General features: G+C 48.8%; 1 protein-coding gene across 1 annotated transcript; it reads right to left on the bottom strand.

The window, feature by feature from the left end:
• Window positions 1-9,516: 9,516 nt before the first annotated feature.
• Window positions 9,517-12,891, bottom strand: HAND1 (heart and neural crest derivatives expressed 1). Its single transcript, XM_012653192.1, has 2 exons — window positions 12,093-12,891; window positions 9,517-10,490 (listed from the first exon to the last, which is right to left on the bottom strand). Exons 1-2 carry the CDS (start codon window positions 12,633-12,635, stop codon window positions 10,386-10,388), a joined length of 648 nt encoding a protein of 215 aa, XP_012508646.1. The 5' UTR covers window positions 12,636-12,891; the 3' UTR covers window positions 9,517-10,385.
• Between the last annotated feature and the right edge of the window lie 374 nt (window positions 12,892-13,265).

Here is a 13,265-nt window from a genome sequence, read left to right as displayed (position 1 = left end):
CAGACATTTATTAAACAGCTGAAGCCTGCCCTGTCCTGCCCTGGGCACCCCAGGGGTAGCAAGTAAAACAGGGCCACCACCAACATGCCAACCGTAGTTAGTCCTGGTTGGTGGGGTTTGGAGTGAGTTTGACTTTCTCCTTTGTGCTTTCTTGGTCTCCTCTAAACTGTTTATAACGGGCATGAGTCATTTTCACCGAAACTGTAAAATAGCAAAGCAGTTTTCTTTTTAAACGCCCTCATAGCACTTACTATCTGCTTGCATAGTTTAAGCTACATATTCCTGAAACATGTGGAAAAGAGTAAGAGAAATAAAAGCAACAACAACAGTACAATCCTAAATCTGGGTGGTGCTTAAGTGTTGTAAGGGCTGTCACCCATTCTCTCCATGGGTTTTCGTCACACGCTATGAAAAAGTGATACATAAGGTCACACTGGTAGTGGAGAAGCCAAAGCAAATCCTCATCTTCTGCCTCCCGAATTGGTACCATTTTTTCATTGAGTACTTACTATATGACGGGGCCCAGTGTTAAGCACTTTGCATGCCTTGACAACTCTGTGAGACGGGGACTATTATTATCCCTATTTTATAGATGAGGAAATAGAAGTTTAGAAAGGTGAAACAGCTGGCCCAAGGTCACCAAAAAGTGGTGAGGATAAGAGTCAAACACAGGTACCAGAGTCTACCATGCCGTGCTCCCTACTAATTGGGGAAGATGATATTTCACGGGAGCATTGTTTAAAACAGTGAAGAACTAGAAACAGCCCATATATCACATAATAGATGACTGGTTTTAAAAGTACTATATGTACATCATAGTTTTAAAATAATATTTAATGACATAGACATACATATCAGCTTAGAAATGCTATATATGTATCCATATATGTATACTATATATGTATCTGTATACCTACTGTATGTAATATGTGTATATGGATGTAGGTATATATACATACTATATATGTGTACCTTGTATATTTATACACATGTATATGTAAACACACTTGTATCTGTGACTATGGCCATATTTATAGGTATATCAAAGCTTCTATTTACCAACTACATGTATGCCGTACTATAGCTATTAATATATGATTCAGAGTAAGGAGGAACTAGGAAGGAAAAGGCATTCTGAAAACCAAGAGAGCTTCCTGGAAGAAGAGGCTTCTAAGCAGGCCCTTGAAGGAAACAGGTTTGATGAGACGAGAGTGAGGGGAAGTCCAGGCCAACGTGATGGTGAATGAGGAGCAGAAAGCCTCATGCCAGAAAGAGGGACTTGAACTTTGGAGTCACCAAACCTGCTATTATTAAAAACCAGGCCAAACAATGAACTATGGTCATGAAGATGTTTGAGTGTCTGCTGTGGGCCTGGTTCCTACAGGAATGGACTCTGTCCTCCAGGGGCTGGGAACGTCAGAGGAGTTGAGGCTCAGACAGGAGTGCAAAGTAGTCCTTCCGCTGCTATAATCATAGGATCTGTGAAGAAGGCTCAGAGCGCTGCGCTAACCCTACTTCAGAGGAAAGAGCGGTGCATAATGGGCTCTTGAAGTCTTAGAGAAGCCAATGAGGCTTAGCAAATGTAATGAGCTTAATTAAGCTAAGACGGCTAATGAGACTTTCTGAGGGCTCACGGCCACCAGCAAGATTAGCCCCTGCTAAGTGAGCAGTGGGAGGGCAGCGATTCCCAGCTAGACCCTCTCCTGCCTAAGTGACCGGCAGGATGCAGAAGTGGACCGTCAGGGGAAGCTGTCCATCCCGTCAGCCGGGCTGGGACTGGTTCAGCAGGGCCCAAACTCAGCCAAGGCCACAAGCAACTGCCAGAAAGTGAAAGTGTATCTCATGAAGCTTAGTGACGCCCAAAGAAGGAGGACTGCAGGAAGCAATTACTGATAAGACCCTGCCTACTGGGGTTTATCTAAACGAGATGAAGTTGAACTTGGCTGAGTCCATTTAAATAGCTTCAAGGAGGCTCCTTCATCTTCGGCTAACAGTATTTTATCTCTGGTTGCTAATATCATTGTTCAAATGCATGCTATTCATATTTCCACCAAGGAATATTTCCAAATCTGGATATGAAAAGATGGTCAGGATGGCAAAGCTGAAGAAATATAGCTATTATTTGTTAAGCATCTACTAGGAAGTAGACACTGCGCTAGGATATAGGGTCATAGTCTTCACACGAACCTGCAAAGAAGCTTTTTTTTTTGAGACGGAGTCTCACTCTGTCACCCAGGCTTGAGTGCCGTGGCATCAGCCTAGCTCACAGCAACCTCACAGCCTGGCTAATGTTTCTATTTTTAGTAGAGATGGGATCTCACTCTTGCTCAGGATGGTCTCGAACTCCTGACCTCAAGTGATCCTTCCACCTCAGCCTCCCAGAGTGCTAAGATTACAGGCGTGAGCCACCATGGCCGGCCAAGAAGCTATTATCATCCCTGATTTTCAAATGGGAAAACTGAGGCTCAGAGAAATCAGGTGACTTACCCAGGGTCTCATGGTGAGCCAGGATTTGAACCCATGTCACTCCGACTCCACGATGCACCCGGCAACCTCCACCACAGAGAGAAGTGGAATGTTGACTGTGCTGGGGGGATGCAAGAGTACTAAATGCTGTCGGAAGAACTTGGGATCCCAGCAACCTGGCGTACGTAGTGCAGTGGGCAACTGCCTTCCGTGTTCCTTTAGCCCAGTACAGTAGTGACAGAAGGATTTTGAGCTACCAAGAGAAGATTATGTGTTGCTCAGTGCCTTCTATTCAAGGGACAGGAAAAAAATATGTGATGCATTTTAGACTTTACATATTATAGTAAGGAAACACAGACCCCTTCCCCTAAGGTGCCTTTAGGGAAGAAGGCCTCAGAGATCTTGGATTGCAAAACCCTGATGTCCCTCAGGAGTTAGACTCTCACCCGGGACTCCTGGTTCTGTGAACTCACTGGGTCCCTTCACTGCACCCCTGAACTGCCAGAGGAAGTTAGAGAAAGAAAACCTTTGGGCTCTGGGGCTCTGGGCTCACCTTGCATGAGGGAGTCTTAGGTCCTCAGCGGTTTCTCTGCACTGAGTGTGCAAGGGAGGGAGTGTGGCCGCCAGGTGGCGCCCTCCCCTCGGTCGGTGGCAGACCCAGGCCACATGGGAAGGATCCAGGGGTATTTCCTGTCCCTTTCAGAGATGTTGTATTTGGGGAATGCTTTGATTTATACCACTGTAAATCTCTGGTCCCACCCCCTCGTTTTGCAGATGACACCGAGGTCCACTGGGGACGAAGAAGTGCCCAAAGTCACCCAGCAAACTTAACCCCCTTTTCTCGGTGTCTGGGTCCAGCGCTTTCCCCACCTTACTAACTGTTCTCGCACTCCCACGCACACCTCCCGTACCCCACAATCGGACCACTAGAATTCCACTCTCAGGCAAGAGTCTGGTATCAGGGGCCAGGAAAGGCCATCCTCCCTTCCCCTTCCCTGCCATGCACAGTCCTGTTGTTTCTGGAGCAGTCCCTGCAGCCCAGCCCCAACCACGACAGAAGCAATAATAATAGCTCATGTTTACCACCAGCCTACTCTGGGCCAGGCTAAGAGCTTTCCAGTCATTATCTAATGGTTATGGGGATCTTCGCAACGTCTCTGAGAGCTATTCTGCTTTCCCTTTTACAGAAGAAGAGTTCTGGGGTTTAGAGAGGTTAAAAACCGGCCCAATGCCACACAGCTCATTTAACCAGCTCACGTGGTTGTAAGTACAGCCCCAGGGGCCAGTCTAGACCTCCCTCTGGATCCTGGCCAGGCCTCCTGGGCTATAGTCTCTATGTTTCAAAACACTTTCAAAGACCCTTTCCCATTTTAGCCTGACAAGAGTTCTGTGGGGGTGAGGAAGGCACTGTTTAGTCCATCTTAGAGATTAGAAAACTGCGCCCCAAAGGGACGATTGGCCCAAGGTCACCCGACCCATAGTAGACTTGAATCTGGACCTGGGTGGGATACGCCAAAGGATACTCCACATCTCACTGCCCAACGATAGCCCCTCTAATGCCTCTGGAGTCATGGAACTCTGCAGCTAAAACTGCAGGTTTGGGGGTCAGGTGGGTCTGGATCTGCACCCCTGCCCTGCCACTTAATAGTTACATGACTGAATAAATGGCTTATTCTCTGTATCTGTCAGGAAAAGTAAATAAGCCCTTGTATGTTGAGCGCTGCTGCCTAACACACAGTTTTTAAAAATTGTGGCTATTTATTAATATGATTAGAAGCTCCATCCGTGATAATATCCCTGTTACATGGGCCTTCAGACCTGCATTGTCCAATGTGGTAGCCACTAGCCATGCGTGGCTATTGTATACTCGAAATGTGGTCCAAACTGAGATGTGCTTTAAGTGTAAAATACACTCCCCAATTTTGAAGTCTTCAGTATGAAAAAAAAGAATGTAAAATATCTCACTAATAATTTTTATATTGATTCATGTCGAGATTCTATTTGTGATGTATTGAGTTAAATAAAATTATTAAAAATAGTTTCTCCTCTTTCTCTTTACATTTTTAATTTTGAAATGTGTACATGACTCCCATTTGTGGCTCGCACCATACCCTGCCATACTGCCTTGAACAGTTTCAGAAGCTCAACTGCTGCGAGCCTGCCTGCCCCTTTGGTTACCTTAATGATGGGAAACATAAGAGCTTTGAACCTGCAGTGTACTCACTGGCGGTGTGCCCTTGGAAAAGTTACTGAAATTTTCTGTGCCTGTTGTAAATACATCCTGCTTTTTCAAAACAAGCAAACAAACCAACATAAGTCCTCAAGGCCTCACATGGCTGTTGGGAGGATTAAATAAAATAATAAAAATAGCTTTACCGCAGACACCATGCTAAGTGTTCTGTGTGCCTTATCTCTCTCCACCCTTGCAAACCCCAGGAAGTTGGGGCAATGATCTCTCTCATTTTGTAGATAAGGAAACTGAGGTTCAGAAGTGTTCAGCCACTTGGGCAGGGGCTCTTGGCCACTGGACTGTATACCCTGCTCTAGGAGGCAAAGGTGTTGAATGCACAAAGGGGAAAGAAGAGTACAACTCCCCAAGTGACCTTGGGCAAATCTGTCTTTGTGAGCCTCAGTTTCCCCTTCTGTAAAATGAGGGAAATGTTTGGATAGTCAGTAAAGATCTTCGCTATCTCAATGTTGTGGGGTGCTTTGAACATTTTGGTGAACATAAGACTTCCAGGACTCCTCTAAAGTCTGATGCCTTCCGTTGTCCATTCTGTGGGGATAAATGTGCATTTCTGTTTGTTTTAATAACATTTGTAGGAGCTTTATATAGTGTCTATCTCTGCTTACATTAGATGCTGTGTATTATAGTTAAGAGTCTCACTATTTCCCATATAAACCTTGTTTTTTATGGGTTTGGGAGAGCTCAGCTGTAAAAACTCTCAGCTGAAAAAAAATTTTTTCAAACAAATTGGGTCTAAATCAGGAGGCTGGTTTTAGACACTTTAGAATGTGCATATTTTTTTTCTTCCCAGTCACTTTTCATTTAAAAATGAGACTGGCTGATTGCTTAGTTTCGTTTCTTTTACGAAGATTTAGCAAGACTATAAGTTTAACTGCTGGTTGCACAGGGAGAAGGTATCCAGTGCTTTTTCCAAGAGAGCCCTCGGCCTGAAGCCTGCAGACCTGCCTTCTGGTTTCAGCTCAATTTTTGACTGGATCCTGAGCTGGTCACATCCACTTTCTGGGTCTTCCTTTCCCCGTCTGTCCATGGGGAACATCATTTCTGCCCTGGCTCCCTTCTAGATTATGGGGGAGAAAAATGTGCTTATAGAAGTAAAAGTACCGGGGTAATGGGCCTTGCAAACACCAGAGGCTGCTGCAAAGAATCACATGCTGAGTTTTTCACCCAGAGAAAGTATATTGCTGGAAGCAGAATGTTACAGACAGGAAAAAACTAGAGATCTTGGAGCCCACCCTTTTCCTCATTTTATAGGTGGGATCCACTCAGAGCTCTGACAGGGGAGGAGGGTTCAGGAGAAGGCTGCAGTTAGAATCCCAGACCCCTTCACATAGCTCCTTCCTTCTTTTTTTCTCTACCATACTTTGTGGACCAAGGAAGATCAGACTGAGAGAAGCTCTGTTTGGCTGCACATGTATGTACACACGCACAGGTACACATGCACACACCCCTTGCAGTGCTCTGAGATACAGGGAAAAAAACAGATCTCTGGAGGCAGCCAGACCTGCGTTTAATCCAAATCCAACCTGCCTTTTACCATCTATGTGACCTTGAACAAAGTCCTTCACCTCTCTGAGCCTCAGTTGCCTCAATGTCAACCTCACAGAACCCTGTGAGGCTTGTATGAAATAATGCATGCTAAGGGTTTAAATGGTTTGCTTTATAAATGTTAGCTATTATTATTTCATTCACCAATACGTTTTTTAAATGTAAGAAAAAGGCTATGTTTGCTGTGTGGAAGGAATAATAAACTCTTCAGGACACATATTTACTATTGTGTGTGAATCGATGATCCTTATTAGGATCCTTTCTAATTCATTGTCTTTATATCCACGGCGCCTAGCCCAGGGTAGGCACTCAATAATATATGTTGAATGGTGTATTGAAAGTACACTGGCAACCGAAGAAATTAGAAGGAAACTGCAGCTTAATTTTTATTGCAAAAGCAATATTTATTCATTATTTTTAAAATTTAGAAAAATATAGCTAAGTAAGAGGAAAAGTAAAAATTACCCTTATTCCCACAAGTCAGAGGAAGAGGTGTAAATGTTTTGATGTATATTCTTCCACTTTTTCTACACGAATAATATTTATTTGTTTATTTTTACGTAAAGGGGTTACCATGGACAGTGGAGAGGGGGTTTTCTTACTTATATTCTGAACAATTTCCATCTCAATTGCCACATTTTTTTTTTCTGATGGCTGAGTAGTAACCCATGGTACTGATGGATTTATTTAGAGAGTTCTGTAATTATAGCACATCAGAGCTCTTTCCTGTTTTTTCATTCTCCAGTAGAACAGTCCTGTCGTTAAACTTTTGTAACATCGGTGAGTATTTCCTTATGATAAACTCCTGGAATTTACTTTTAAGTTCGTGACCATTCCATTTGTTCCCCTCTATTAAAAAAAGATGATGTATTTAATTCAAAAAATACATAAATAAATAATAACACTTTCTGCCACAGCCGGTTTGAGGTGTCTGCCAAGCCGCGTTGAAACCTGGGTAGAGAATAAGAAAGTAAACATCAGGCTCTAAAGATGTTTTGGAAGGAGGGAGGGCTGGAGAGGGACGGGAACCCCTGGAGCCAGGTGGCAATGAGGAGAGCCGGACCGGAGTCTGGAGACTGGCGCAGACTGGTTTGTGAAACCTGGAGCAACGCTGTCTCTCCCTCCGGGTTCGTCTATTCTTTTCCAGCTGTGCAGTGAGAGCTGGGCTCGGGCGTTCGCTGGGGCTTGGGCGTTGGCGCCACTGGAGCAACGCATGGGGAGAGTGGAATAACATCCGGTGACCCCTCCATGGGCACCGGCTCCCTGTCTCAGCTCCCAGGTTCGGGTCTGGGATTCGGACCGGACATCACTGGGACTGAATTTAGGGTTCCACTGCTCTCTTCCCACAGAGGGTTTGGGGCCGGCCTGATGGGGTTTTCCAAAGAAGTTAGACCCAGATTGGCTCTGGCCGCCGGTTGGTGCCCCTCGGTACCCCTCTCCTTTCCCTGGCTATAAGACAGCAGGACCCGGGTGCGCATTCTTCCCGTGCCTAGGATACTTCACGGTGCTAAAAATAGTTGCGGGAGCTGGGACCTGTGCATAGCCAGAGGCTGGTCTGTGAGCTAAGCTGGAGTTCTGGGTTCGAGTCCAGATAAGGTTTCGGTCCGTGCTGTGGGAGCTCTACTGGCTTGCTCCCTGAGTCTGTTTCTCTGTGCGTGCCAGAATTTCTAAAGGGATTCCCAAATCTTGGAAAGGAAAAAAAAAAAAAGAAAGAGACTCTGGTTTTCCTTTTCTTTCTGCTCCTCCCGGAGGGGCCGCGGGGCCTCGAGCCGGGTACTGAGGCCGGGAAAGGGGTGCGTCGGGCCGGCTCATTACCGCGAGGTGTTGCCCTAGTTAAATCGCGGGTCTGTTTGATCTGGCGGCGGGTGGCGAGAGGGAAAAAAGAAAAAAGTAGGGGGGGGTGAGAGTAAAGAGAAGCTCACACCTCCCCCACCGTTTCCTCGCGCCCATAAAACACCTTTTATTAACTCCTTCGCGTCCGGAAAGGCCCGCGTGGCCCCTCAGCCCCTGCCACGGTGTTTACAGCCAAGACTAATGGGGTCCCATATTCACCCCGATGCTGGGACAAGGCGCCTGGGGCACGCCTGGTGCCTGCCCCACGAGGCCCTGCCCCGGAGCTGCCAGGGGTCTCCTTTCTCATCTCCAAGCCAAGAGCTCCAGCTCCAGGTGTGGAGCGCAAAAGCGCCCAGGGACCCGCGAGCGTCTTCCCGCCTCCTTCGCAGTGAGCGCTGGGGACCGTACAAGCGCTGCAGAGCGTGCGTCCCCTCGGGCAATCGTGGGAGCTGTTAGGAGACATAGAAGTGCTTAGCACTATGCCTAGCACACAGCTACACGCAAACAAAACTCATTGTACATTATTATTATTCATGGACACACAAACACCTGCGTTTGCCTGCTCCAATTTAGCCCAACACAGTCTGCGCCCCTTGACAAATTTTATTTATTCACACCCACATTCTGCCATAGGTGCGCGTGTGAGGACACAAAGACCTACTGACTGTCTTGCACAAGTACTCAAATTAGCGTGCACACACACACACACACCACATCCTTTTGCACAAATCCATATGCTCTCACTAAAGTTTGTTGAGTGCTTTGTTGCAGGAGAGAAACCTAAGTGCCTCACTTTAACCATAAGCACTCACAAGCTTATTTTACACACGTATAAAAATAATAATACCTGCTACAGCAACTTGTGGAGTCCTTACTGCCTGCTTAGAGCTGTGCTAAGCAGACCCTCTTTGGCCCCTACACAGTCATGGGGCTCGGTATGAGCTGCTGTATTGTCACATGTACACCTATAAGTTCAGAATTTCACACACATGAGCATATTCCCAAGCAAATCCCCCTCTTCTGAGCTACCCTGTCCTGGGGATGTGATTCATCTGTGTAGTAGGCTCCCTTCTCTCCGAATAACCCCATGAAACCATTGTCTGCTGACACCAGTGTGCACACTAACCCCCACACAAGCGCAAATACTGACCCGCATAAATCTGAGCCTGGCCTCTCGGGCTCTAATTCCTTTCCAGTTTTCGTTTCTCCTGGTTCCCTTAAGTTATCCCGTCCTGCCTTTATATTCCAAGCAGCATGCTGCTCTTTACTCTAGAAAGAAAGCCTTTATGTGTCCCCTTCCCTGGACTTGATTTGAAGTTTAGTTTTTATCAACAGAGGAGAATCAGGAACAGGAGGCTTTCCACCTAGTAGGAATATGGAGTGGGTGGGGGATGTGAGCTGAGACAATCACACAAGCTTCAGACGATTTCAGAAAACGTTTTATTAGTCAAGAGCATAGATACTGCTTTGGCACAGGGAGGGGGCTGTGAGTGGTCATATAGGTTTGAGGTAGAAAAGGGGTGGGGATGGGAGGATGAACAAACACCTGAGCACAACAGGCACGGTAGGTAGTTTAAATACATAAAAACTTTCCAACATAGGGAAAAGCTTTTATTAAGTTTTTAACGAAGGAAGGAAGGAAAGAAGGAAGGAAGAGGAGAGAAGAAAAAGGAAGCGAAAGAGAGAAAAAGTGTTTCCCTTGAAACTAAATAGGAAGTGCAACAACAAAAAGAAAAATAAAATAAAAAACAGCACTATTTGAAGGAGAACAACAACAAAGGGGAGCCCTTCATCTTCCTGCTTTAGGTTCTCTTTCCCGGGCCGAAAACTATTGATTCCTTATTGCATTTTATTAGAGAACGGGGGCGTCGGAGGCTTTGACACGAAGCGACGGGAGGAAAAAGAGAGAAAAAGAGCCAGAGAGCGGAAGGGGGAAGGCGTTGGGGGTTTGAAATTCGCCCCAGAAGGGTTGGAAGGGTGTGTCTTTGCGCGCTTGGCTTCATTAGTCCCTCCCTCTCGCATCGTGTAGCCAAGAGCCGCCCTCGGTTAGGAGAGGTGGATATATATATATATTTCTTTCTCTTAATGTATTAAAAACTATTTCAAATGACATTGCACGTGCGATCCAAGTGTGTGGTTGCAGCCGACGACCTGCCAGCGCTCAGCAGAGGCTCGGCGGGATGCGCTCGCGCAAGCCCCAGAAACCCAGAGCCTGGCTTTCTTTCGCCCCTTCCTCTCCTCTCGGGGTTCCGGGGTTGGCCTGCCGCGGCCAGGTCCTCGGCGCAGCCTCAGCTCACTGGTTTAATTCCAGCGCCCAGACTTGCTGCGGCCAGCCGGTGCGTCCCTTAATCCTCTTCTCGCCTGGGCCCAGGGCAGGAGGAAAGCCTTCGTGCTGCTGCTGCCAAAGGACACACACACAAGAAAAGAGGCGAGAGAGACAGGTTTTAATATTTCTGCTACAATCGCCCGGCGTGAAGTGGGATGGGGGAAAAGGTGTCGGGAGCAGTAACTGGGAGTCTTTAAATAAGTGACGGATTTCTGTTTGCGAAACAGACAAACAGGCTCATAAATTTGCCTTTATGCGCCAAGTTCCTGGGACCCGGGATGGGCTGGGTAGCTTGGAGAGGTTTAGTAATGAGAATTTTCTGGTGAAACTGACGCGCGCTGCTTTTGCTTTATGGCACCAAAGGGAGACCGCTGGGGGGCGGGGGGGATGGAAGAGTTGGGAATTTACAGTTTTCCCCCAAACCCCCACACACAACCTACTGGCTTTCCAACCTGGTTTAACAGGGGTTCGGATACAGGGTTGGGTCCTTTCGACCAGGCGCTGGGGGCTCACACGGTTAGGCAAAAGAGGGGGCAGTCCCCTGGCCTAGCGTCCTCCTTCCCTGCTGTCCTAGCAGCAACCAAGCTGTGCTACTCGAGGAAGGCGGCGACGTGTGGGGGATCGGGATCCGCCCAGTAACTACTTCGATCCTGGCGCCGCCCGGGCCTGCATCTCCCCCAGCCCAGGGCGGCGGTTTAGAGCCTCGATGCCTATCTGTCTTTCCTCGTGTCCCTGGGTGAGCTCTCCCTACTTTACCAGAGGCCCCGCGGGTCAGGAAAAAACCGGCGAGGCTTTTCAGTCGGCTCCACAGTGCTGCGGGCCTGAGCGCATCAACCTAGAGAAACTAGTTCGCCAGCCTGGAAATCACCGCGCTCAGAGGTCCCCAAGCCCTGGGCAGAGAAACCTAGCGCCAGAAAATGTCGCCCTCACTGGAGAGGATCAAGAAAGGCCAAGAAGGAATTTCGATCTCCAAAGCCGAAAGAGGTGGCCCTTGCTTATTTTCACGAAAAGCCATCGAGGTCGTCCTCAGAACCAGCCTACAAGGAGTGGAGCGGTGGAACGCACTCTGGACTTAGAGTAGGAGACCTGAGCTCTTTTGCCCCAGCTCCACCTCTGACTCCTCCGGTAGGTGCCCTTCATGTCCCCTCCGACTCTGGGCCTCAGTTTCCCTCTCTGTACAATGATAAAAGTAGACTAGCCTCTCTAGCAAAGGCCCTTTGAAAACAATAACTGAACTCATGTGCATAAATTCACTGTCAAACAAATTAACAAATCTCCCACATTTATTCTTAACCTGGCTTCCAGGACAGCCCTGGGCTGGATCAGGACTCCTACAAATTGGAAGCAAAATATGTGGTGTGTGCATTTTCTTGGGATCAGAGGCTTCCAACAGATTCTTAAAGGGTGACCTATGACTGCATCCGAAAGAGTTAAGATTCTGTGTTCACGCAGTTTTACAAACATTATCCCACATTACAAATGAATTCAATTGCGAATCGGCCTCCCTCCTTAAACACAGTCACACACTGTCACCATCTCAGAACTTCCAAAATTCTCATCTCAGCCTTCGAAATTGTACACCCGGCAACACAGCCTCCTTCCACTGCTTGCACCGCCTTCGAGTGCTCATCGCGCCTGCACCCTTGGCTGGAGCGTACGAGCCCCGGGACTCACCAGCTCTCTTTTCCGCTTGCTCTCGCGGCCGCCATCCGCCTTCTTGAGTTCAGCCTTGAAGGCCTCGGGGTCGCCAGCCTGTGCATCCTTGGCCAGCACGTCCATCAGGTAGGCTATGTAGCTAGTGGCCAGGCGCAGAGTTTTGATCTTGGAGAGTTTGGTGTCTGCTGGCACGTTGGGGATGCACTCGCGCAGCTCGGCGAACGCGCTGTTGATGCTCTCTGTGCGTCTCCGCTCTTTCTTGGGTCCTGAGCCTTTCCGCCGGCCCAGGCGGCCGCTGAGCGCCTCCAGCCGCCCCGGGCTCTGGCCAGGCCTGGCGTCCGGACCGTAGGCGGCGGCGGCCGCAGCGGCTGTGGGCGGTGGCCCGCCGGCAGGGAAGTCCGGGGCAGCGTCAGCTGGGCTCAGCAGCCAGCTCTGGAAGTAGGGCCGCTCCTGGTGACAGCGCGAGGCCGGGCCGAAAAGGAAGGGCTCGTGGAGCATGGGGTGCGCGGGATGCGGGTGGTGATGGTGGTGATGGTGTGCGTAGCTGCCCACGAGGTTCATGTTGGAGCGGCTCCTGGCCTGTGCCAACAGCCCTATTAATGCCGCTCCATGCACCCCAGAGACTGCCGGGGGCCACCTGCTCTGGGGCTGCGCACTGCTAGCGCCGGCTTTGGGGGAGTCCGGGGCAAGGCTGAAGATGAAACATGCAGCCCCACCACCTTCTTCCTAGTTTCCGCCGCGGGCGAGGACGCCGATGCCCAAAACCTGTTTAACCCTTCTGCAGACTCCCCTTCAGGATCTGGCTTATATAAGGCCGTGGCTTTGATGTCAACCTCTCCCTGGAGCCAATGGCAGGGGTATGGGGAGGAGGAAAGGGGGTGGCCGTCCCAGGTTTTACACTCAGCCAGCGCCACTCGACTCTAGGCCGCCAGCGGGGACAGGGAACCGGCTCCGGCTCCGCCTCCGCCCCTCCCCCCTAGTTCCCGGCTTGGGCGGGGGCAGGGGCTACGTAATTGAGGCACAGGCCTGCCAACGCCATGGACTACTGCTGCCACCCCCTCCCCGCGGATCCAAGGAAAGAAATCTAGAATCATCAAACGAAAAGAAGGCCTTCACCTAGACCCCGCCCTTGATTTTACAGATAGGGAAACTGAGGCCCGGAGAAAGAAAGGTTCTTGTGTCTAGACTTCA

This window comes from Propithecus coquereli, unplaced genomic scaffold (genome assembly GCF_000956105.1).
Source record: "Propithecus coquereli isolate 6110/MARCELLA unplaced genomic scaffold, Pcoq_1.0 Scaffold419, whole genome shotgun sequence".
Classification (NCBI taxonomy): domain Eukaryota; kingdom Metazoa; phylum Chordata; class Mammalia; order Primates; family Indriidae; genus Propithecus; species Propithecus coquereli.
The sequence above is the reverse complement of the archived record's forward strand: the minus strand, read 5'-3'. Positions and strand labels throughout refer to the sequence as shown.

Bases quoted from the DNA above. Each gene is read 5' to 3' on its own strand.
- HAND1 (XM_012653192.1), bottom strand. From the start codon at position 12,635: ATGAACCTCGTGGGCAGCTACGCACACCATCACCACCATCACCACCCG. The intron at 10,491-12,092 runs GTGAGTCCCGGG...GTCCTTTGGCAG, and splicing joins GCAAGCGGAAAAGAGAGCTG to CAGCAGCACGAAGGCTTTCC.